This window comes from Sciurus carolinensis, chromosome 3 (genome assembly GCF_902686445.1).
Source record: "Sciurus carolinensis chromosome 3, mSciCar1.2, whole genome shotgun sequence".
Taxonomy (NCBI): Eukaryota; Metazoa; Chordata; class Mammalia; order Rodentia; family Sciuridae; genus Sciurus; species Sciurus carolinensis.
In genome coordinates, this window is record NC_062215.1 from 33235729 (window position 1) to 33259139 (window position 23411).

General features: G+C 43.4%; 1 protein-coding gene and 2 non-coding genes across 3 annotated transcripts in view; all 3 read right to left on the reverse strand.

The window, feature by feature from the left end:
- Positions 1-23411, reverse strand: part of Tex14 (testis expressed 14, intercellular bridge forming factor) — a 98531-nt gene that overhangs the window by 44997 nt on the left and 30123 nt on the right. Inside the window, 8 exon segments of the mRNA XM_047545182.1 lie at positions 3302-3480; positions 4551-4674; positions 6052-6165; positions 7548-7678; positions 8739-8820; positions 14809-14945; positions 15878-16043; positions 18691-18805. Of these exon segments, the coding sequence (XP_047401138.1) occupies positions 3302-3480; positions 4551-4674; positions 6052-6165; positions 7548-7678; positions 8739-8820; positions 14809-14945; positions 15878-16043; positions 18691-18805 (1048 nt within the window).
- Positions 9443-9548, reverse strand: LOC124981493 (U6 spliceosomal RNA). Its single transcript, XR_007108015.1, has one exon. It is a non-coding gene; the product is annotated as a U6 spliceosomal RNA (small nuclear RNA).
- On the reverse strand, positions 19270-19485 carry LOC124981598 (small nucleolar RNA U3). The gene has a single exon (XR_007108097.1). It is a non-coding gene; the product is annotated as a small nucleolar RNA U3 (small nucleolar RNA).

Consider the following 23411-nt stretch of genomic DNA (forward strand, 5'->3'; position numbering starts at 1 on the left):
CCCACTCACTCACTCAAGTCACAGAGGCCTTCTTTGAGTTACTCCAGCAGGCCAAGCACGTTACCACTTCAAGTCTTTGCACAGGTGTTTTTTTCTGCCTGGCATGCTCTGTCCAAGGATCCTAGAGCAACTGGCTGTTCCTTGTAACTAAAGTATTACTTTGAAAGTCACCTCCTCTGGGAAGACTTTTTGATTACCTGCTCCACAATATTCCTGTTTTATTGGCTTCAGAACATTTATTATCTGAATTTTGTGTTCATTTTTTTAGTTTACTCCTTGTCTCCTCTCCACTGGAGTCAGTTCCTTGAGAATAGGCACCTTATCAGCCAGGCATGGTAGCACACACCTGTAATCCCAACAGCTTGGGACACTTAGGCAGAAGGATCACAAGTTTGAGGCCAACTTCAGCAACTTAGCAAGACTGTCTCAAAATTAAAAAAAAAAAAAAAAAAAAAAAAAAGGTTGGGGATGTAGTTCAGTGGTAGAGCAGCTGCCTAAAATGCACAAGGTCTGCAGTTTTCACTACTGCAAAACAAAAGCAAGAGATGGTAAAAGTTCTTTGCTGGTCTGGCATAAAAAGCAAAAGACAGTAAAAATTCTTTACTGGTCAGGCTTTGAGTAAAACTTCCCTAAATAACATTTCTTTCAGCAGAGGATTTTTTGGGGAGGGGTATGGTTATGAGGCATTGAACGCAGGGCCTCGTGCACACTAGGTAAGCACTCTACCTGTGAGCTTCATTCCCCAAGAAGCCATGAAGTTATAATACCTGGTACTAAATTTTTGGATACATTGCTGAATAGTAGTTGTGGCTTTGTGTAGTGTGAGCAGTATGGATATGCACACCTTTACATATTTAATGTATAAATACATATTTAATGTATACATTTACATGTTTAATATATGAATTTAATATGTTTGCATATTCATTACACAAATAGATGATAAATTAATACATCTTTTATTAGTATCTCAGAAAAGGCTATTTGTTTTGTTTTGTTTTTGCTGTGCTGGGGATCAATCTCAGGCTTCACATATGCTCAACCACTGAGCCCCACAAAGAAACAATGGAGTATTGTATTCTCAGAGATGCAGATGGAGCAGCAAGCATGCCTGGCTCTTCAAGTTGGAAGGTAATTCTGAGAGGGAAACACTTCTCTCAGGTTTGTCTAAAGCTCTAGAAAGGGATAAGTAATTTATAATCCTGGTTTATTTTATTTCCTTTCACCTTCCTCTTTTATAATCCTTTCTTCCTTCTCTGTTAAAGCTAGCTGGGGTGGGGATCTTCTTTTCTGGTTGTCACAGTAGGAAAGTTATTTGTTTGGGCTTCAGTTTTGACATCATTAAAATTACATTTGGCCACAGCTATGTGACACCACTTGCAAGGTCAATTCTAGCTCTAAAGATTCCATTAAGAAAGAGTTGAGGGGCTGGGGATATAGCTCAGTTGGTAGAGTGCTTGCCTTGCACGCACAAAGACCTGGGTTCAATTCCCAGCCCCACAAAAAAAAAAAAAAAAAAAAGTTACCAAAAATAAATGTGGAATTGAAAGCTTTTTTGGATTCTTGGATAATCAATTCATGTTATCAACTTTCAGAAAAGGGTACACTGTTACAGCTGTGACTACAATCAACATTTCTGCCTAAAATTCTGAGTTCAATAAGCCCAAATGAGAACACACACTTTCCTGCCATAGTGACTGACCCTGGTTACCTCCCACCCCCTCATCTGGACAGTTGATGATCCCATCTTTCCTTTGCATTTTTGACCCCTTGGCTCCACCCTATGGCCTCCTAGCTGATCTTCCTGAACTCAATCTCCCAATCCATGCTGCCTCTGTGGCCCAGAGGTTATGTACTCCCACCTGGTTCTAGATCTAGTTATGCCTCTAACCAACCAGCTGGGTAACTTCCCACCATCCTTTCACCTCTTTAGGCCTCGTATATAAAAGACAGGGATGGGCTGAGAGTGTAGGTCAGTGGTAGAGCCCTTGCTTAGCATGCTCGAGGCCCTGGGATTGCAGCACCGAAGGAGGGTTGGGGAACGTGGCCCCAGCCAAGCCATCTCCATTTCACTGTAGGATTCACATTTCTATGGGAGAGCAAAAGCAGAAGAAACTGTTATGCCTCCTTCTCAACAATAGATGGTGCTCCACCACTGACCAATAATTTGGATCCTGTCAGCTTTTCTGAAGTTTCTGGTGGTGGTATTAACAACAAAAAAGTCCAAATTCCTCAGTTTCCACTCGTCTGGAATATACAGCCAAAGTGGTCGAACCTTCTCTGGACCATTTTTCCTTCAGCTAGATTCATTTAATCATTTAACAATGACTTGACTGAGCATATATTATGTGGTTGCTGAAGACAGTGATAAACAAGTAACTGCTCCCTGGGAGCTGACTACCTAGTGGGGCTCACACATGAGGTAGAAGTGAGTGTAAAGAAAGGGATGTGCAAAGTGCCTTGTGGGATAAGGGTACTAATGGGCTTCAGGGGATGTGCTGGACAGTGTCTGAAGTGAATTTAAAGGAAGTCAACATGAGCAGGTATTCCAGATGGGGGAACAGCACTCCAACAGAATGGAATGAAAGAAGTTTCAAATGGCCAGGAGGAGTGGGAAGGGATAAAGCTGACACTGTGGGTGGAATCCCACTTAGGAAGGCTTCTGCATCTTGCAAAGGTGTCTGACTTAATCTTGCAGACAACAAAGAGCCCTAAAAGGTTATCTATTTGTTGGTTTTATTGTTTTTGGTGCTGAGGATGGAACCCAGGGCCTCACCAATGCTAGGCAAGCACTCTACACTGAACTCCACTCCCAGCCCTTCCCTGAAATGTTTTAATTGGGATGGAGAATAGACAGATCTAAGGCTTCACCTGACCTCTGCCTGCTTCCACATGGAGGTGATTGTGCACTTACTGCTTCAGGTCACAGAACTACCCATGGGAGGAACACATAATAGTGCACTCTTCAACGCACATGCTAGATTGCAAGGTGAGAAATACACTCCAGTTGTGTTAAGGCACTGAAAATTTTGGAGTGGGTAATTAGAGGCTCTACACACTGTGACTAATGTGGCCTCTTGTTACATGTTAATTAAAATGAGAATGTCCTGAGCAGAAAGTCCCTAAAGTCTCTGCAGCCTTGGTAGACAGGGCAAGTCATTTGGAAAATCTCTTCCACCACTGATGCACAATTTTGCCCATCAGTGAAGAAACCTGCCCAGGTTAAATTCTGTCTGTACAGCAAAGGTCTCCCCAGGGAGACCCTCTTCAGAAAGAGGTCACACTTAATGTTGCAACCTACCTTTCCATCATGTACTCCAGGTTGGTCAGTCTTGCTTCCCCTGTGGAGACAATGTGGACAGCATAGGAGCTGAGGGAGCGGTGGACAAACCCCCGAGAATGCAGGTATCTCAGGGCATCAGCGATCTGGAGCAGTAAGTGCACAATCACCTCCATGTGCAGCACGGGGAACTGGGACCGCTGCAAGTAAGAAATAAAGTTCCAGGGATGAAAGGGAAAGGCTCACTGATGCTGCAGGATCCTTTGTAATTTCCAGTTTTTCATTTGAATTTTACAGCTATCTGGCATCCCAATCTACAGGTGGAGAACCTAAAGTTCAGTGAGGTTAAGTGACTGGCCTAAAGTCCCACTGACCTAGGCTCCCTAACTCTAAACCCAGGTTCCCTTCCTTCAGCTAAGCTGAAAGTTCTCAAAGCCTGGTATGTACTTGCAGGGTTAGCCTTGAGGAGATTGTCAGGGAAGGTTCCTCCACTACTACCAGTAAACATGCCCTGGCCCCTCTCTATCCAATCAAATGCTGTTGGGAGATCTAGAAACTCAAAGGACCCCACAGGTAAGCAGTCCAGATCCTACCCCAGTCAGATGAACTAGAACGATCACCCTAAGAGGACAGAAACTTGACTTTCATTAATGTATCCAGTTGATGCTTCTCCAGAGAAATGGCATTTTAAGATAATACCCTCGGTCAGGGAAAGAAAATGAAAAACAAAGATTAAGAGGTCCTCAGGCAGTAGAACTAGCAGCCCACACGGGAGAAGGACCCTTCCTGGAGAGTGTCTCTTCACTCCCACCCAGTTCTAAAGACTTGGTCCCTCCATGAGCACTCTGAGGCCATATGCCAGTCCAAAGCACCCGTGCCAGGAAATTTGTCAGCTATGGAAGATATTCCCCCACCTTAAGGAAATTTGAGAGGCAAGAAGGGTGGGATAGAGGCCTCTATACAAACCAGGACAGAACACAAGTGAAAATGTAGGAAAATAAATCTAGTGGCTCTGTTAGTTAGAAATGTGTTCATTGTTTCTGGGTCTGTCAAGCTCTTAAGACAGTGATAAACAGCTGACAATAACAGCATCACATTAGTTCAAATCCTGTGTCTATCAGCTTTAAATTGTGTGTTATACAGCCCCAATAAAGTAAAAGACTTTGGAAATTTATCTTCCAGGCACAAATGGGGAACCCTGTGCTGGGGTAGGGAAGACAGGGCAGGAGTGGGGAGACAGCTAGGTAGAAATCATGCAACAGTCATTTACTCGTTCATGGAGAACACTGAATAGAGTGCCAACAGTGATGCGCTCATACACAAGCCGGGTCTTCTCCAAGTCCTGAGACAAGCACACAGCCATCAGCTGTAGCAGGTGGGGGTGCCGCAGCTTGCTGAAAAAGAAAAGAAGTTTCATAAGGGGTCCGGGGGTAGAAGGACAGATGAAAACATGGTGTCCTTTCTTCTAAACCCTGAGAATATATTCTTTTTTTTTTTATTTTTTTTTTTATTTTTATTATTGTACACAAATGGGATACATGTTGTTTCTCTGTACATGGCGTAAAGGCATACCATTTGTGTAATCATAAATTTACATAGGGTAATGTTTGATTCATTCTGTTATTTTTTTCCCTTCCCCCCACCCCTCCCATCCCTCTTTTCCCTCTATACAGTCCTTCCTTCCTCCATTCTTGCCCCCCCTGAGAATATATTCTAAACAAATACCACTGTACACAGCATTTTTCTATGGAACAGGACTATAATCCCAGTGACTCAGGAGGCTGAAGCAGGAGGATCACAAGGTCGAGGCCAGCCTTGGCAACTTAGTTAGACTTCGTTTAAAAATTAAACAAACAAACAAAAAAAGGGCTGGGGATAAAGCTTGGTGGTAGAGCACCCATGGGTTCCATTCCCAGTACCACAAAAAAAGGAAAGAAACAGGATAGTTGCAGGTAGAGGTCTCTGCTGGTATAATCAGAACAGTGACAATGTTGCGATGAGCTACTGAGCAAGATGAAACACATATGCAAGAAATGCATTCTTATACTCATTTTAGAAATGAGATAACCAATGTCAAAGAAAAGTTAGGAACTTGCCCAAAGACACATAACCCACACAGTCTCACATCAAAGTCTACTCTATGCCTCCAAATCCTTCCAGCTCACTGGGGTCCTTCAGACTTCTCCAAAAGAAGACTTGGACTCTCTAAAGACCTCCCATAACAGCTGTGTGGTCAGTTTAGGAGAGTTCAATGTGTAGTCCAGGGTCTTGGTGGCCCTAGTGTGAAATAATGAATCAAGAACCTAACCCAGTAGGAGCTGAAGGACCTAACCCTAGAGCCACAGGAAATCTAAGGAACCCATAGACATGTCCTCAGTGACAGAGGAGTGGTTCTCAGATATCTGGATCTCATGCACAGCCATGCTGTATGAAAACAGGACAGCCACATTCTCTCCTGATGAGCACAGGGACTCAAATGGAGCAGCTTCAGGGCTACAGCAGGAAAACCAGATGGGCCCAGAGGCTGGACCATCCAGCAACATGGGTTATGAAACAGCTGACAGAATTGAGTCCCTTATCACCAAAATTCCCACCCCTCAGACTGTTCATTAGTTCCTCTTTCTTTTTCTTGGCAGCCTTCAGAATCCAAGTCAATCAATTATTCCAACAGTCAGGAAATGCCGAGGCTGAGGAGGTGCTCCATAGCCAGGGCCTACCACAGGGAACCTGAGTCTGTACAGACCTTGACCTGTAATGGGCCTCCTTCTCACCTGCTGTGCTCTTGTTCAGCAATCAACAAGTCAGCCAGTCGCAGCCTGCTGCAGTGGGGGTGAGTGGGAAGATTCAGTTCTTTCACGGTGACCCTGCTCCCATTCCACACCAGGCTACAAGGGCAGGAGAAAGCATGAGCAGAAGGGGTGAGCAGTCAAAGCTTCAGTGAGTCTTCCCAGTCAGAAGTGGAGTTCACAGAGTTTGTAGCATTCCTCTTCCCACCACCCCTGGTCCTAAAACATCCCGGGGAATTAGGTGAGGTGGCAAAAAAAAAAAAAAAAAAAACAAGGATTCAAGAAAGGAAGTGAATTTACTAGGTTTAGTACTTTGTTTTATTATCTTGGGACAAACAAGAGGGGACTTAACAACAAATCCATGATGCAGGCAGGAAAACAAGAGGACAAGGGGACAGAAGGTCTTACAAATCTGGCAGAGGTCTTTTTTATAAGAATGTTTCTTCGAAGCAGGAAAGAAGCAACCAGGTTCAAGGAGTTGAGAGACCTTAGCCGGGGCATCCCCTGTAACCTTGCAGGGGCTACATCTCTGAGGACTGAAAACACCCTAGGGGTTTTTTGTCATAACCTTTTGCTGCCATGCCCCTAACCTAGATTTGACTATGAGAGTCCCAGTTAATGCTTGTTCTATCTTCTCCAGAAGGCTAATATCCCGTGGCATGCAACAGAGGCAAGAAATTACCACTAAGCTGCCTCTAATTCTTCAGAAAGCAGAGAGGGTAAGGCCAGACACTTTGGTGCATGCCTGTAATCTCAGCAACTCGGAAGGCTAGGGCAGGAGGATCACAAGTTCAAGATCAGCCTTAGCAACTTAGCTAGACCCTGTTTCAGAGGAAAAAAATAAAAAGGGTTGTAGAGCACTTGCCTAGCACACGTGAGGCACTGGGTCTGATCCTCAGCACCACATAAAAATAAATAAATTAAAGGTATTGTGTTCCCCTACAACTAAAAAATTAAAGAATAAATAAATTAAAAAATTAAAAGGGCTGGGACTATAACTCAGTGGAAGAGCACCCCCTGGATTCAATCCCCAGTGCCAAAAAAGCAAGTGAGCACAGAGGTTGAAATACTGTAATGAATAATCTATCAGAACTCAGTTCTCTCCGAAGATGACATCTGGAAATCTCTGTAAATAGCTTGGTTGTTACAAATACAATGTATAAGGGTTGCCACTGGCACCTAGTAGGTAGAAAAGAGTGATACTTTTCAATATCCTATGATGCACAGGACTGCCTGTATACCAACAAAGGATCATCTGGCCACAGAAGTCCACAGTGAGAAACCCTGATTCAGACATGCCTTCTTTCTTTCTATATTTATTTATATTTGCAGTACTGGGGACTGAACCCAAGCCCTTGCACATGCTACGTAGGTGCTCTACCACTGGGAAGCATCCTGACCCTCTACACGTAAGGAAGTCACATGCGGCCCACTCTTCCCATGGGACTAAATAGGGCTCCCACTAGCCAGCTCCCACTTACTTAGTCATGATCATGTAGGGGCCACTGAAGAAAGAGAAAGTGGGTTCATCATCAGCTTGAATCACTTCCTTTTCTCCAATTACTGGAAGAGATCCTAGATAGGCAAGTTGTGTCCCCCCTGTGAGATAAAACTGAAACCAAAGCACAGCTTCAAATTGTGGGGAGAAAAGAGGAAAAGCAAAATACTTCCAGAATCTTGTCACACAGCTAAAAATGATGCTAACTACTACTTACTAACCTGCTGAATTCCCATATGCACGGAACATTATTCCTCAATTTACATTAATCTCCCTAGAAATTCTGCAAGGTTATAACATTCCTTCTCTTTCACTAATAAAGAAACTGAGGCCCACAGAAAGAAATGAGATGCCTGCCTGAAGTGCTATGGTTGGGACTGAGGGGCATGTTGTAACCTCCACAGAACCCAGGCCTAGGTGTAGCCAGAGCCCATGTTCCTCCAGCCTCTACCACCCCCCAAGTTGCTTCAGCACAAGGAACAGAATATTGAACTGTTGGCAAAACAACACTCACCCACTCAGCAATGTTTTCCAACTATCTCTGTTAAAGGTAGAATCAAGGATCCAAAAGATACTACTTGTCCTCAAAATATTCCTCAATTTAAAAATCTCAGTTGTTAAAAGCATTTTAGCATGCCTGTAATTCCAGCTAATCAGAAGCCTGAGGCAGGAGAATGGTAAATTCGAGTCAGCCTAGGCAACTTGGTGAGTCCCTATATTTGAATACAAAATTTTAAAAAAGGGCTGCGAATATATTTCAGTGGTAGAGTGCCCCTGAATTCAGTCCCCTGTACCAAACAAACAAACATCCCAACCATGCCCTTAAGGCTCTGCGTGGGAAGGCAAGGTCATCAAGAGGCAAATCCAGGCCGATAGGATAGTGTGGCTCTCTGCCTCTCTATTAGGGGAGAATATAACCAGGTACTTTACTAAAAATTAAAAGATCATTTTTTTTTAACTCCTCAAATCTAGCCCAGGGTTATTCCAGGGAACTCCCAAATGTTTTTTAACCACTGTCAGTAAGGACAAGAACACTAAGAAATACTTTTCCCTGATAGAGGCAAGGAAGGAGCAAAAAGCTTTGGTGAGGGTAAGGAAGGAGGAAAGGAACAAAGGCCAGAGAGGGAGTCACAAGATTCTCAACCAGTGCTGGCTGTCAGTGGTGACCTCTTACCTTCCCAAAGCCAAAGCTGTAGATATTTTGGGCAGAAATTACTCCAGCTTTAAGCAGTCGGTTAGGAGAGCCATTAGGGTTCCTAGAAATGTTTAAAGGAGGAAAAAAAGAATTAACCACACATATCCAGAGAAATATTACTAAACTAAGTTTTCAGAATGTGTAGTGAGTTTTGTCTTTACCAGATGACTTAAAAAAAGGGGGGGGGGATGCAATCTTTTTTTATTAGAGGGGATACATTAAAGACCTTGGGCAAGCTAGGTAGTGTGGCACACACATGTAATCCCAGCAACTCAGGAGGCTGAGGCAAGAGGACTGCAGTTTGAGGCCAGTCTCAGCAATTTAGTGAGATCTTGTCTCAAAATAAAAAAGGCCCATGGGGCTGGGGATATAGCTCAGTTGGCAGAGTGCCTGTCTTGTAAGCACAAGGCCCTGGTTTCAATCCCCAGCCCCTCAAAAAGGTGGGGGGGCATGAATGTAGCTCAGTGGTAGAGCACCCCTGGATTCAATCCCTAGTACCACACACACACACACACACACAAATAATATTAAATAAATGTAAATTAAAAATAAGATAATAAAGACCCTAGGAATCTATCTCACCCTTCAGGTGGTGGGGCAGGAAGGGCAGTCCCCTATTCCAGGTGTGCATCAACTTCAGCCACCATTAAGGCTGTCTGCTTTCTTCCCACCAGCAGACACAATAAAATACAGAACACTTCACAATCTGCATGTCATCCTTATACAAGGGTCATGCTAATCTTCTCTATATACCAATTTTAGTACATGTGTTACCTAAGTGAGAAAGACTGCTTGATCTTTCTGCCTGTGTGTGTGTGTGTGTGTACATCTTCAGATTATATAATAGCCAACCTCTGAGAAGCCTCTTCTGATTCTCACTTCCTGGTATTCATGCCCCTTAAAGGTCAGATAGGGCTGACCTGTTAGCTCGGTAGTATATTGTAGAAACAAATGTGTTTCACTTTCAAGATGAGATCTACCAGGGCTTCTGCCCTGATCTCTCTTGAATCACTTGCTCTGGGGGGATTGTGAGACACTGAAGTATCCCTATGGAAAGGTCCGACACCCAGTAGCAATTTTCCAGTCTTGTGAGTGCATCATCTTGGAACCAGATTCTCTATCCTTAGTCAATCCTTTAAAGATGGCAGCCCCAAATGACATTTTGACTGTAATCTCGCTAAGCCATTCCCTGATTCCTGATTCAAAGAAATTTTATGAGGCAAAAATGTTTAGTGTTTAATGGTATTAAGTTTGAGGGTGGTTCACTGTACAGTGACAGAAAATGAATACAGATCGTCAGAATTGCAAAGAATCATAAAGCATATTTTCTCCAACTTTCTCATTTTACAGATGGGAAAAACAGAGCCCTGGGTGGGGCAACCTGCTAGTCTGAAGTCAGAAAACAACAGTAGGAACCAGACATAGATGCCGCTCATGCAGCTACTGCTCTTCCTACATACCACACCCAAACACCACCTGCACACCACGGCTCCATTAACTGGAGGTACCCTAGGAGGAGTGGTGATGCCTTCTATTTCTTTGGCTCCTGGAGTCTGGCACTGTCATACATGTGGTAGGTACTCAGTTAATGCTTGCTACTTGAGTAGTTTTTGCTCAGACTGAGGGAAAAAAACATTCTACTGCCACAGAAGCCAGTTCCCCTTCTTGACAAATGGCAGAGAAGCTGGGACAGTGCATTCCAAGCCCCAGCCTGCACTAGTTCTGTACGTTTCCACGTGCCACTATTCATGAACAGATGTAGATGCTGTACTTGTGCTCTTGGAAGTGGTTCAGGCTCTATCTCCTCAGCAACTCTTCAGCGCCAGGCTGGCTCCTCCCCGCTTTAACCTGACATGCAACTGAGAAGATTCTGAAGTCTATACGGAAATAAACAAGACATCCCAATTTACACCTCATGTCCCAGCATCATCACTCTCAGTCAGTGTAGATGACGGCCATGTCACCTTTTTTTCTTTTTTTTTGCGGTGCTGGGATTGAACCCAGGGTCTTGTACTTGTGAGACAAGAACTCTACCAACTGAGCTATATCCCCAACCCTACCTTTTTTTAAAAAATATTTTGTTTTGGTTGTAAGTGAATACAATACCTTTATTTTATTTTTATGTAGTGCTGAGGATCAAACCCAGGGCCTCGCACATGCTTGGTGGTGAGTTCTCTACCACTGAGCCACAACCCCAGTCCCAGCCATGTCATCTTATTTGAACAGACACACTATGAGGTAAAAGCCCCTTTCCTACGTCAACTGAGCAGTGTCCTCTAGAACATATGCATTTATACCTCAAAGATCTAGGACCCAGTGAACTGTTCCTGCCCAGGGGAAAGCTGGGAGTGAGGGTGAGACCTCCAAGCAGCAGAACAGGGAGTGTCACTCATAAGGCCTCCCATTCTCCTGTCTGGGGGCCTCTGGGCAGCATTTGTGGCTCTTAAGAGTAATAAATAGACTGTTCTCTAACAGTGACCTAGACAACAATTATACTTCAGACTAACATGTTTTGCTCCTATCTAAATTTCTCCATTCATGTCAATTTAACTAAACTTGTCTGCATGAAGGGAAGAAAAAAATGACTCCAGTCATCTACCAGTATAACTACCTGTTCTTTGCAATTCAGTCCTTTTATTTTCTTTCCCCATCCAGGTTCTGACATGGCATCATTCACAGATCTAAGAGGCCAACTCTTATTCCCAGGATTTCTGTGATTTCTTCATATCAAAAAAAAAAGGAGGGGTACTAGAAGGGAGAGCAGTAAAGGAAAGGAAGGGAACCAAGGAAAGAGGAGGGGAGAAGACAGGAAGCACTGGAAAATGAAATTGACTAAATTATGTTATATGCATGTATGAATATGTACCAAATCCCACTATTATGTATAATTATAATGTACCAATAAGAAAATAAAGTACCACAAAAAGGGTGGCGGTTACATTCCATTTTATTTTCCATTAAGCATTCCATTCAACCCATAGTAAGAATGTTTCATCTAATTATGAAACAGATGCTGTCTAGATTAGTAAATGAAATTTTATAAGTGGATTTTCCAGTCAGATGCAGTGGCACACACCTGTAATCCCAGCTGCTCAGGAGGCTAAGGAGGATCTCAAGTTGAACAATTTAATGAAACTCTGTCTCCAAACAAAATAAAATAAAAAGGCTAGGGGTATAGCTCAGTAGTAGAATACTGCCAGGCTCAATTCCCCAGTACCAGGAAAACAAAACAAAACACTTTGGTTTTTCTTTTTGGTTGGTCTGTGAACCTACTCTCCTGTACCCAGCCTCTACCTAGCACCAGGAGCTAAGGGTTGGTAGTGATCAATCAGGGTTCCTGTCTGCTTAAAGTTCACAGTCTGGGAAACTGGAGAACATGTACAAATAAAATGATTACAAACTAAACTCTGAATGGGAAAACTCATGCAAGGGGCAGGAGCAGGAGGGGTCGGACCATGCAAGGAGTTTATCCTGATAGCCACGAGGAAAATCCCAGAGTTTTTAGTAGAGTGGCACAACTCATTTTCCACTTGAAAAAGATCATTCTGGCCACGCTCCGTGGTGCCTATCTGTAATCCTAGCTACTCAGGGGGCTGAGGCAGGAGAATTCCAAGTTTGAGACCAACCTGAGCAATTTAGTGAGATCCTATCTCAAAATAAAAAAGGCAGCAAGACCCACTGGCACATGCCTGTAACCCCAGTGGCTCAGGAGGCTGATGTAGGAGGATTGCAAGTTCAAAACCAGCCTCAGCAAAAGTGAAGTGCTAAACAACTCAGAGAGACCCTGCTTCTAAATAAAATACAAAATAGGGCTGGAGATGTGGCTCAGTGGTCGAGTGCCCCTGAGTTCAATCCCCAATACCACCCTCAAAAAATAAATAAATAAATAAAATAAGCAAAAAGGCAAAGGCAGGCATGATGACATATGCCTGGAATCCTAGCCAGTTGGGAAACTGAGGCAGAAGGATTGCAAATTCTAGGCCAGCCTCAGCAACTCAGTGAGACCCTGTCTCAAAATAAGAATAAAAAGGTCTGAGTGAAGCCAGAATTGGGGACAGGCAGTTAGTGTAGAAATAGGGGATCGGGTCAGATCAAGGAAATGGGGGCCGTGAAAGCCATCTGCCTCTGGAAGTTGGAGACTGCCCTGGGAGAATGGAATGTCAAGAACCTATTGATCACCAAATTTACCTGCCCTTGTCAGGGACTACAGGCAAAGAGATACTAATTAATGCCCCCTGGGCCCTTACCTGCCTGAATCACCTTGGCTCTCCCCCTGCCCATCCTTCTCACTTTATGCAAAACCGGGCCTAATCATGTAGGTGGGAAGGAAAGAGATAAGGGGGAAAGAACAGGAGAATAAAACATATAAAAAGGGCAAGATTTGTTCAACTCGATGGATTCCGCCTTTGGGTCCCCTTCTTCCACCTGGGAGAAGTCTGCTTTTACTTTTCTTTAATAAAGCTTCTCACTTTCTACTCTTCGCTTGCCTTGGCGTGCTTCTCTGAAGTTATACTTCAACACCCAAGGAAGCAGGACTTGCCACCAGTAAACAGCAGTATCATGAGTATATAGCTCCGTGATAGAGCACATCTGGGTCCAATTCCCAGTGCCACAAAATAAATATATAAATAAATAAAACATAAAAGGGTTACCAGGTGCAGTGGTGCACACCTGTAATCCCAGCAACCCAGGAGGCTGAGGCAGGAGGATTGCAAGTTCAAAGCCAGCCTCAGCAACTTAGCGAGCCCCTAGCAACTTAGTGAGACCCTGTCTCAAAATAAAAAGGACTGAAGAGGTGATTCAATGGTTAAGTGCCCCTGGGTTCAATCCCCAATGCTATTAAAAAAAAAAAAAAAAAAAAAAAAAAAAAAAAAAAAAAAAAGGTGTAAGAGGTCCTCCCACCCTGATTACAGAAAGAGATGCAGCCAGAGAATATAAGTAACTTCCCTGTGTCAAGCTTAACTCCTGAGCATAAAGGGTAGCCTGGGAACATTTCCTGCACCAAAGAGGGTGTCAGAGAGACTGCCCACCCATATAGCAGCAAACATCTTACACGAGTGTAAAACAGCCTAAGAAATAGCAAATTAAGCACATGTAGTTTCTAGCATCCTTTGTAATAAAGGAACACCCTTTTCGTGGTTCAAGAACTCACAGAAGAGCTGGGCCCAGTGGCACATGACTGTAATCCCAGCGGTTTGGGAGGCTGAGGCAGGAGGATTGCAAGTTCAAAACTAGTGTCAGCAATTTAGAAAGGCCCTAAGCAGCTTAGCAAAACCCTGTCTCAAAAGAAAAAACAAAAAGGGCTGGGAATGTGGCTCAGTGTTTAAGTGCCCCTGGGTTCGATCCCCAATACCAAAAAAAAAAAAAAAAAAAAGGAAAGAAAGAAAGAAAAGAAATCACAAAAGTGAGACAGCACCGGTGGGTATACCTATAATCCCAGCAGCTCAGGAAGCTGAGGCAGGAGGTTAGCAAGTTCAAAGCCACCCTTTGCTATTTGGCAAAGTCCGAAGAAACTTAGCAAGATCCTGTCTCGAAATTAAAAATAGGACTGGGGAGATAGCTCAGTCGGTAGAGTGCTTGCCCTGGGTTCGATCCCCAGCACCAAAAAAAAAAAAAAAAAAAATTAAAAATAAAAAGGGCTAGGGATATGGCTCAGTAGTTAAATACCCCTGGGTTCAAATCCCAGTACCAAAACAAAAACAAAAACAGAAACACAGAAGAGTCAGTCAGTTACCCTACTGGGTAAGGGCTTTCTGCTGGGCTCCTCAGACCTGAGAAGTTCATTTTCTGCTAACCATGGGGTGATTCCCACTGAAGCCCACAATTCATCTCCTCCAGACCTTCTGAGAGGTTGGGAGGAGATGGCTAAAGATGTTCTTCTGACCATCTTTTATTAAGAGCCATGGCTTCTTTCCAAGTTCATCGCTTTGGGTAAGCCAGATGCTAGAAGGCACTGATGAGGAGACTGAAGTAGCTCAGGGCCCAGGGCTCCCATAAAGAAGGCTGGGGCAGTGCAGAACATCCCACTCTGGCTTGAAGCTATACTCACCCCTGCATAAGACCCCCAAACCAGGGTGGGCTGCAAATGAGTCGTTGAGGGGAGTCTATCTTCTTCAGGAGATCATAAGAGAAGCCCTGGATGATTGCCTGCATATGTGAGGCACAGCGCTGCATAAACTCCACCATCTGCAACACATGGCAAAGACACTCGATGCTGACCACACCAGCCTTCAACAGGAGTTGGAAGCTTGGGCGTGAAGATGAATGGACTGAGGAACTAAGAGCTTCCAACAGGTAAATCTCTGGAAAAGGGAGGGCCGGTGATTTTCTAAAGATATGAAATGTTTTCCAGGGAGAGAATTTGTCAATGATTTCCAACTCCCTCCTTCAACAGATGAAGAAAATGGGCAGAAAAGATAACAGTAAATAAGCAGGAGAGCCACAAGTAGGGATAGAAACTGGATGTGGCAGTGCCCACACTATGCATGATCTTTTGTTTTACATTTGTTATGTTATTTAGTCTTCATTAAAACACATTACAATGCTGGATGTGGTAGTGCACAACTGAAATTCCAGCTACTTGGCAGACTGAGGCAGAAGGATTGCAAGTTTGAGGTCAGCCTTAGCAACTCAATGATACTCTATCTCAAAAAACCATGTACTTTTTTTTTTTTCAGTGCTAGGCTACCCAAAATACAAAAACAAAACAAAACAAAACAAAAAAACAACAAAAAAACCTTGTACATCATACATGCCACTGTGTGGTCTCAGGCAAGTTACTTAATGTCAACAGGCCAAAGAGGACTGTATTACTGTCCACTGAGAAGTTGTTGTTAGATTAAATAAGTTAATATGTGAAAAACATTTAGAACATGATTCATGGTAAGCAGCAGTTAAATACGTTAGACAAAATTACAATTGTTCTTCATCCCCACTGAACAGGTGACTAGAAAGGTTCACCAGATTTGCCCTACATTTTACAGCAGGGTAATTTGCTTCAACCAAGGCAGATGTGTCCAAGGCCAATGCTAAGACTTGCTGCAAGCTCTGTGCTGCACCAGGATCCTGACTCTCAACTCAGAGCTCTTCCCCTGGGTATGACTGGGGCCCATACTTACCGGGGTGCTGCGCTCCTTCCCTGCTGCCAAGGCCCAGGACTGTGGGTTTTGACCCTTTTCGTCGTGGAGCCGCAGGTCACCGCCTGCATCCAGCAGTTTGCTAAGGATCCACTGATTTCCTGAAAATGCTGCTGCATGGACAGGTGTGCTCCCATCAAAGCAGCGGCTGGGAGAAGGAAGGAAGGTATGGGTACAGTGAGTGTCCATGACAGGATCGGGGACTCAGTGCCTAACAAAGGGCTCCCAGTTTACACTGGCAACCTTCAGCAATGGGCACTGTAACAATATCATCATGATGCCCCAGTCTGTGCATCATTTCCCATGTCCATGAAAAGAGGAAACACAAGGGCAAAGCTGAGGTTCATACATAAGTATGTGTCTGACTCCAAACCATAGTGTTTTCTCCTTAGCACCCTGATATTGACTGCCCTGAAATACTTTCTCGTCTACAGTGTCCTGGGGTTAAGCTGGTCAAGCACAGTAACCAGAAACCATCTCTCATGTGACAATTGTTCTGAGACAAGCATGGTGGCGCATACCTGTAATCCCAGTGACCTAGAAGGCTGAGGCAGGAGGATGGCATGTTCAAGTAAAAAGGCTTAGGGTGAGATCCAAGATGGCGGACTACAGGGAGGCTGCATTCCTTGTCACTCGGTAAATCAGGATTCAAGTAGAGGAAACACTGTTTCTCTGTGAGGCAATTGGTGGTTGCCCACCAATCCCCTGCAATTTTCCCCATTCGTCGGGGTCACCCTCCATCTGCCAACATACTGCCTGCTTTAGTGTGGATCGCTCACTGCTGCCTATCATCCACTATTAGTGCCTATCGCTCACTGTTTGCCTGCCTCTTGCCTGCCCCTTGCCGGTCCATTGCCAGCCTTTCACCTACCTATCACCCACTGCCCAACGTCCACCCGCTGATCATCTGCCATTAGCCTACAGACTGCCCACAGATCGCCAGCACATCACCTGCTGCCGGCTGTTGCCTGGAAATCCATTGTCACAGTACCCACAGGTTTGTTTACATGTGGCTGCTGCCATTTTGGGACAACTGCCAGGACCTGCAGCCAGCACTAATCTCCAAGATATATAAAGAACTCAAAAAACACCAAAAAAACCCCCCAATAATCTGATCAATAAATGGGCTAAGGAACTGAACACTTCATAGAAGAAGAAATAAAATCTAACAATAAACGTGTGAAAAAATGTTCACCTCTTGCAATTAGAGAAATATAAGTCAAAACTAAGATATCATCTCACTCCAGTCAGAATGACAATTATCAAAAATAAAGCAATAATAAGTGTTGGCGAGGACATAGGGAAAGAGGTACATTCATACATTGTTGGTGGGATTCCAGATTGGTGCAACCACTTTGGAAAGCAGTAAGGAGATTCCTAAGAAAACTTAGAAGGGAACTCCCATCTGACCCAGTGATCCCACTCCTTGGCATATACCAAAGGACTTAAAAATCAGTATACTATGGTGACACAGCCACATCAATGTTTATAGCAGCTCAATTCATGATAGCAAAACTATGGAACCAACCTAGGTGCCCTCCAACAAATGAATGGATAAAGAAAATGAGGTACATATACACAATGGAATATTACTCAGCCTTAAAGAAGAATAAAGTAATGGCATTTGCAGGTAAATGGACAGAACTAGAGTAATCATGCTAAGTGAAATAAGCCAATCCCAAAAAACCAAAGGCCAAAAGTTTTCTCTGATAAGCAGATGTTGATCCATAGGGGCGGGTGGATAGGGAAGAATGAAGGAACTTTGGATTGTACAGAGGGGCGTGAGGGGAGGGGTGAGGTGGGTGGGAATGGAAAGGACAGTAAATTGAGACAGACATTATTACCCTATATACATGTATGAAAAAAATTTTAAAATATCACTGTCAAAAAAAAGTGAAAATGTAAATAAAAGTTAAAAAAAAAAAAAGGAAATAAAGGGCTTAGGATGTTATTCAGTGGTAGAGAGCCTAGAAGAATGCCCTTCGGTTCAATAGATAGTACCCCCCAAAAGGAGACAATTGTTCTAGGCTCCACCCTCCTAAGCCCTGCAGCTGAAACCCATAAAACATTGGTGTCACCAATTCAGACAAGAATCTACATCACAAAAAAAAATTCACCAATGCCAATAAACTATGTGAGACAAGGTATGGATTTTACTGTGTCTAGGGTATGGTGAGGGTGTGATGTATAGTCAGTTTCCTTGCACATTAGAACCACATGGGAAGCTTTTGCCTTTTAGTTGAAAAACAAACACAAATGGGATAAGAATGAAGGAAGGAGAAAGAAAAGGAAAAGAAGAAGGTAACGAAGAAACAAAATGTTTAAAAACCTTGCAACTCCAGATATCCAGTTTTCTGGTCCAAAAATGCAATTATTATCACTTTTGTATCATTTCAGGATTTCCTATATACATGCAAAAGTATGAATAAGAATATGCTGTATAATCTGTTCTGCACCTAAATTTTTTCATTTAATACATTGCAAGGGAATACAGTCCAAGTGGAATCAAAATACATAGTTTATTTTATTGCAAGTTCAAAGCCAGCCTGAGCAACTTAGTGATGCCCTAGGTAACTCAGAGAAACTCTGTCTCAAAATAAAAAATAAAAAGGGCTGGGATGTGCCTGAGTGGTAAAGGGCCCCCTGGGTTCAAACCCTGGCAACTAAATTAATAAATAGGGTTAGGAATGTAGCTAAGTGGTAGAGCATTTCTGAGTTCAGTCCCCAGTATAGACCTTAAGGGGATTTACCCTTGAGAACACTCATTTTTTAAATACAGATGTTATTGTACTTACTGGTTTGGGTCTGATCCATAGTCCACCAGAACATCAACTACCTTTGTAAGGCCCAATAAGGCTGCAACAAAAAGTGCTGTTTGACCTAAAGAGTTAACTGCATCAACATAAATTCCTGCAAAAGCAAATACAGAATCAATGCAAAAACCAGAAATCTTACTAAAACAAACTAGAAAATCTTTTTTTTTTTTTTTTTTTTTTTTTTGGGTGCTGGGGATCGAACCCAGGGCCTTGTGCTTACAAGGCAAGCACTCTACCGACTGAGCTATCTCCCCAGCCCCTAGAAAATCTTAATGTAAATTTAAAATCATTTCATACTATATTTTTTCAAATCATTGCTGTGCACTTTAAAGAATAGGTTGACCCGTAACACACAAAAGAAAACAACCCCATCGTGAGGCATCTCGAGTTCAATATACGAAAAACCACCGAGAAAGTGGCGTGAGATTAACACAATTTACTATTAAAAAAACCAAAAAGAAAAAAAAAAAACAAAAAACAAAACTCAACTTGCTAAAAACGCAAGACCACAGAAAAAACAAAACTGTTCTTTAACCACATACTAGTTAAAGACCGGAAACCACTCAGATTGTGTTCCCTCCCTCTTACTCCTCAGAAAGAGGAGAAGAACGATCATCAATGGCAAAAGGCAGTTGCTAAAAAACAATACCAAATGCCAGCTTCACGCTCAGAAGAGAACACTTCGCCTCCTCCTCGTGGTTTCCGGTACTCTACACGATCAGAGAAACTTCTCTAGTAACGAACTATAGAAATGATCCCTGAAAGTATAGTCTTAACTCCACCGTGCTACTCTCTCCCAAGTGCACGAAACCCACACACATTTTACTGATGGTGAATCGGTCTTAGGACACCAAGCTTCTGAAATGGATATTGATATACGTGATGTAAAGAATATCTTTCTATTACCATAGTTACATAAAGCATTTTGAATACCTTTTGAGATTTCAAAGACATTACAAACTGGCACATTCATTAACATTCGGTTGCTAAAGAGCCAATCACACGCCAGTTCTTTCCAGCCCCGCCCCACCGCCTTTACGCAGGGGATCTACCCACTGACTAACGCTGACGATTATCAAGCGCGCCGTATCTCCCGGGACCGTCGCAATTAATACTCCTTTTGGACCCGAAGCAAGGCTTCGCCAGAAAAATGAAAATGTTGATAGAGAAAGCGACAATCCAGAGCCAAAGGCTATGACATCTGCACAGGACGCTCTATTTAAAAAATTTTTATTGTTATTAAAATACCAGGGATGGGGTTGGGGAGATAGCTCAGTCGGTAGAGTGCTTGCCTTGCGAGCACAAGGCCCTGGGTTCGATCCCCAGCACCGGAAAAAAACAAAAACAAAAACAAAACAGGGAACCGGCGTGGTGGTGCTCGCCTGTAATACCAGCGACTCAAAAGGCTGAGGCAGGAGGATCCCAAGTTCAAGGCAGACTTCAGAAATTCAGGAATACCATGTCTTAAAATGAAAATTTAAATGGGCTGGGATGTAGTTCAGTGGTAGAATGCCCGTGGGTTCAATCCCCAGTACCAAAAGAAGCAAACAAAAAAACAGGGATAGGCGTCTCGTCTGCAGAGAGTTCAAGGTGAGTGCTGCTGTAACAGTGGTCTTCTTGCCCTTTTGAATTTTTAAAAGGGACAAGGCTTATTTTTAAAAGGGACAAGTTTTCCTTTTTTCTCTTCTCCCTCTCCTCCTCCCTATTGTCGGGGCAGAGAACAAAATTATCCTGAACTATCTGTGCTCTACACAAAGGAGATGCCTGCTGAGAATCTGGGAGAGGACTATCTCCTAAATTAACAAGTGAATGTTAACACACCTTCAGGGCGTCCTTGGACCCCCTTTCAGGGCACACCTCTGGACTGTAACGTTTGAAGAGCTTCTTTAAACTCCCCCTGTTCCTACTGATGGGCAGAATCACAGCCTTTGGGACAGGAGTCCCCAGTGTTTTTCCTTTGCTAGCAAAGCAATAAACTGCCTTTTTCCTTTTTCTCAAAACGGATTCCTCATTTTTGAACTGGCATCAGGGACAAGGACTGAGTTTTCGGCAACAAACCAAGCCCCTGAAATCAGGACAATGTAGAAGATTGACTGATGTGTCCTTATTGCTTTGCTACCAATAGTAATGATTCCTGAAGGAACTTGATCCTTACTTTGGGTGTCTGCTGGAGAAGGTCAGCTCGCCAGGACTTTGAGTGACATTGACCCAGTGGCACCTCAGCCAGGGGTGTAACTAAGTTGATTAATTCAATTTCTGTGCTATAGCCAAACCTTATAAAAATAGAATCTATAATCTGCGAACACTGCAAGATATGCCCTGATAGCAACTGAAATTTGTGACCGGTAACCTATCCCCCTTCCCTGCCTGAACTCCATGTTCTGGTGCACAGTCATCTTCATTACAGTGTTGCCTCTGTTCTGTCAATTTCTGTACGCAGGTTTCTGCAGGGGGTGATCTTTGCATTAGTCCGAAGGAATATAGTGTTTTCAAAAATATTTAAAATAAAAACCATGCACACACAGAAATACCAAAGATATATTATTTGGAATTTTTTCCCAACGAATTTTCTACAAACAACATGGCTTCTATTTAAATGAACAGGTCAATATACTATTCCTCTGCTGTAAGCTTCAGTGGCTCCCCATCTCCTGAGTTAAAACCAAAACTTTTCTATATCCTTAGAAGGCCTTGCATAGACTGGTCCACATTCGCCCCTGAGTCTTCTTTGTACCCAACTCCTCTCACTCTATCCACATTGGCCTTATAGTTCCTCATGCTCATCATGCTCTCTCCTCTGTCATGAGATCTTCACAAACTGTTCTGACAAATTTCCCTCCAAACTCTAACTCCCAATGTCATCATTCAGACATCTGTCCAAGTGCCACTGTCTCTGAATCCTTCCTTAACCTCCTTAAATAGATCACTCTTATGTGTGATTATTTGATTAATGCCTGTAACCTGTGTTGTGCCCAGATCTCGAATCCCCAAAGACCACCAGGGAGCCGTCTCCGATGCAAAAGTAAAAGGGTCTTTATTGCAAGCTCGAGCTCGAGCTCGGACTCACAGCGTTCACTGACACAGCAGGTACTGGCTGAGAGTTCCGAGTCTTGATTCAGTGGGATTTTTATGAGCTCCACAGTAGAGCGGGAAATTTGAACAAAGCAAAGTACACAGTTGGCTGATCTTCCAACATGTGTGGTTTGGCATGTTTCCATTGGCTTAGGGTACCCAGGTCTTAACATATTGACATATATTGTTTGGAATGCTAGGCATTGGCTTGTTAGCTCCCAATTGGTTGTTTGCCAAAGGCCAAGTACATCTAGTAGCCTTCCTGGAATTGGTTATCTAGGCCTGAAATCTTTCATGCCCTAAATGCAGCCTGTCATGGCCGCGGTTTAGCTCCCTTTTCACCTGCATGAGCCTTCTAAGTTTCAGAAGGGCAGGGCTGGGGCTGGGGATATAGCTCTGTTGGTGGAGGGCTTGCCTAGCATGCACAAGTTCCTGCATTCAATCCCCGGGACCACTGGGGGTCGGGGGGGGGGTGTGGGGGAAGGGCAAGGACTATGAATGGTTTCATACTCACAATATTTCAAGCACCTAATATTAAATGAATAAATCCAAGAGCACAAAATAGGGCTAAATAGGGACATTATCATTGGCCATTCTTAAGCTGTAGGGGGAAATAAGTCAACAAAGTTACTAGCGATCTGAGGAGGGTTAGAAGTCAGCCCTGAGGTCTACTAACATTTTAAGAGGCAGACTGAGGGTGGGGGCAGGGGAACAAATGGAGACAGGAGGAAACACAGAAAGAAGTGGGTCATGATGACAAGGTAGGTAAGTTCCAAAAAGGAGGATCACTCAGTGTTGAGGCCAGAGACATCTAGAAAGAAGGAGCAGTGTTCTTGGTGAGGGTAGTCTAGCAGGGTTTATCAGGGATTGCTATGTCACAAGTATTTGTGGTATGTTTGTGTCCCCTATTAGACTGTCTCCCCTACTCTAAAGCATAGGAACTGCCAAATGTATCTCCTTAATTTCAGTACCTGGTACATTTAACTGTCTAACACAAGCAAGCCTAAGAGTAGAGAGCAGCAAAGAATAGTGGGGGAAGCCAAGTGTAGAATTCCAGAGTTACTAGGGAGACTGAAGCAGGAGGATCACAAGTTTCAGGACAGCCTAGCCAACTAGGCAAGATCCTGTCTAAAAAAAATAATAAAAATAAAAAGACAGGTGCAGTGGCACACGCCTGTAATCCCAGCGACTCAAGAGGCTGAGGCAGGAGAATCACAATTTCAAAGCTAACCTCAGCAACTTAGCAAGGGCCTAAGCAACTCAGCAAGACCCTATCTCAAAATAAAATATAAAAAAGGGCTGGGGATGTGGCTCAGTGGTTTTAAGCATCCCTGGGCTCAATCTCTGGTAATAATAAATAAAAAGAGTTGTAGGTGTAGCTTACTATTAAAGTGTCCCTGGGATCAGTCTAGTCCTGTAAAACAAAAACAAATGAAAAGTATGGAAAGACAATTCTCCATGGAGGTCTCCTGTTTTGCTTACTTTGGGAGCAAGGCACTAACTACACTTTGTTCTTACTGAAGATGTTTGTAAACTGGAAGACAGACACAGAATCCTCATTAGGATAAAGTGAAAACATGCTTATTGTCCAATATTATAAAGAATTTTCCCTCTGCAGCAAAGGGTAT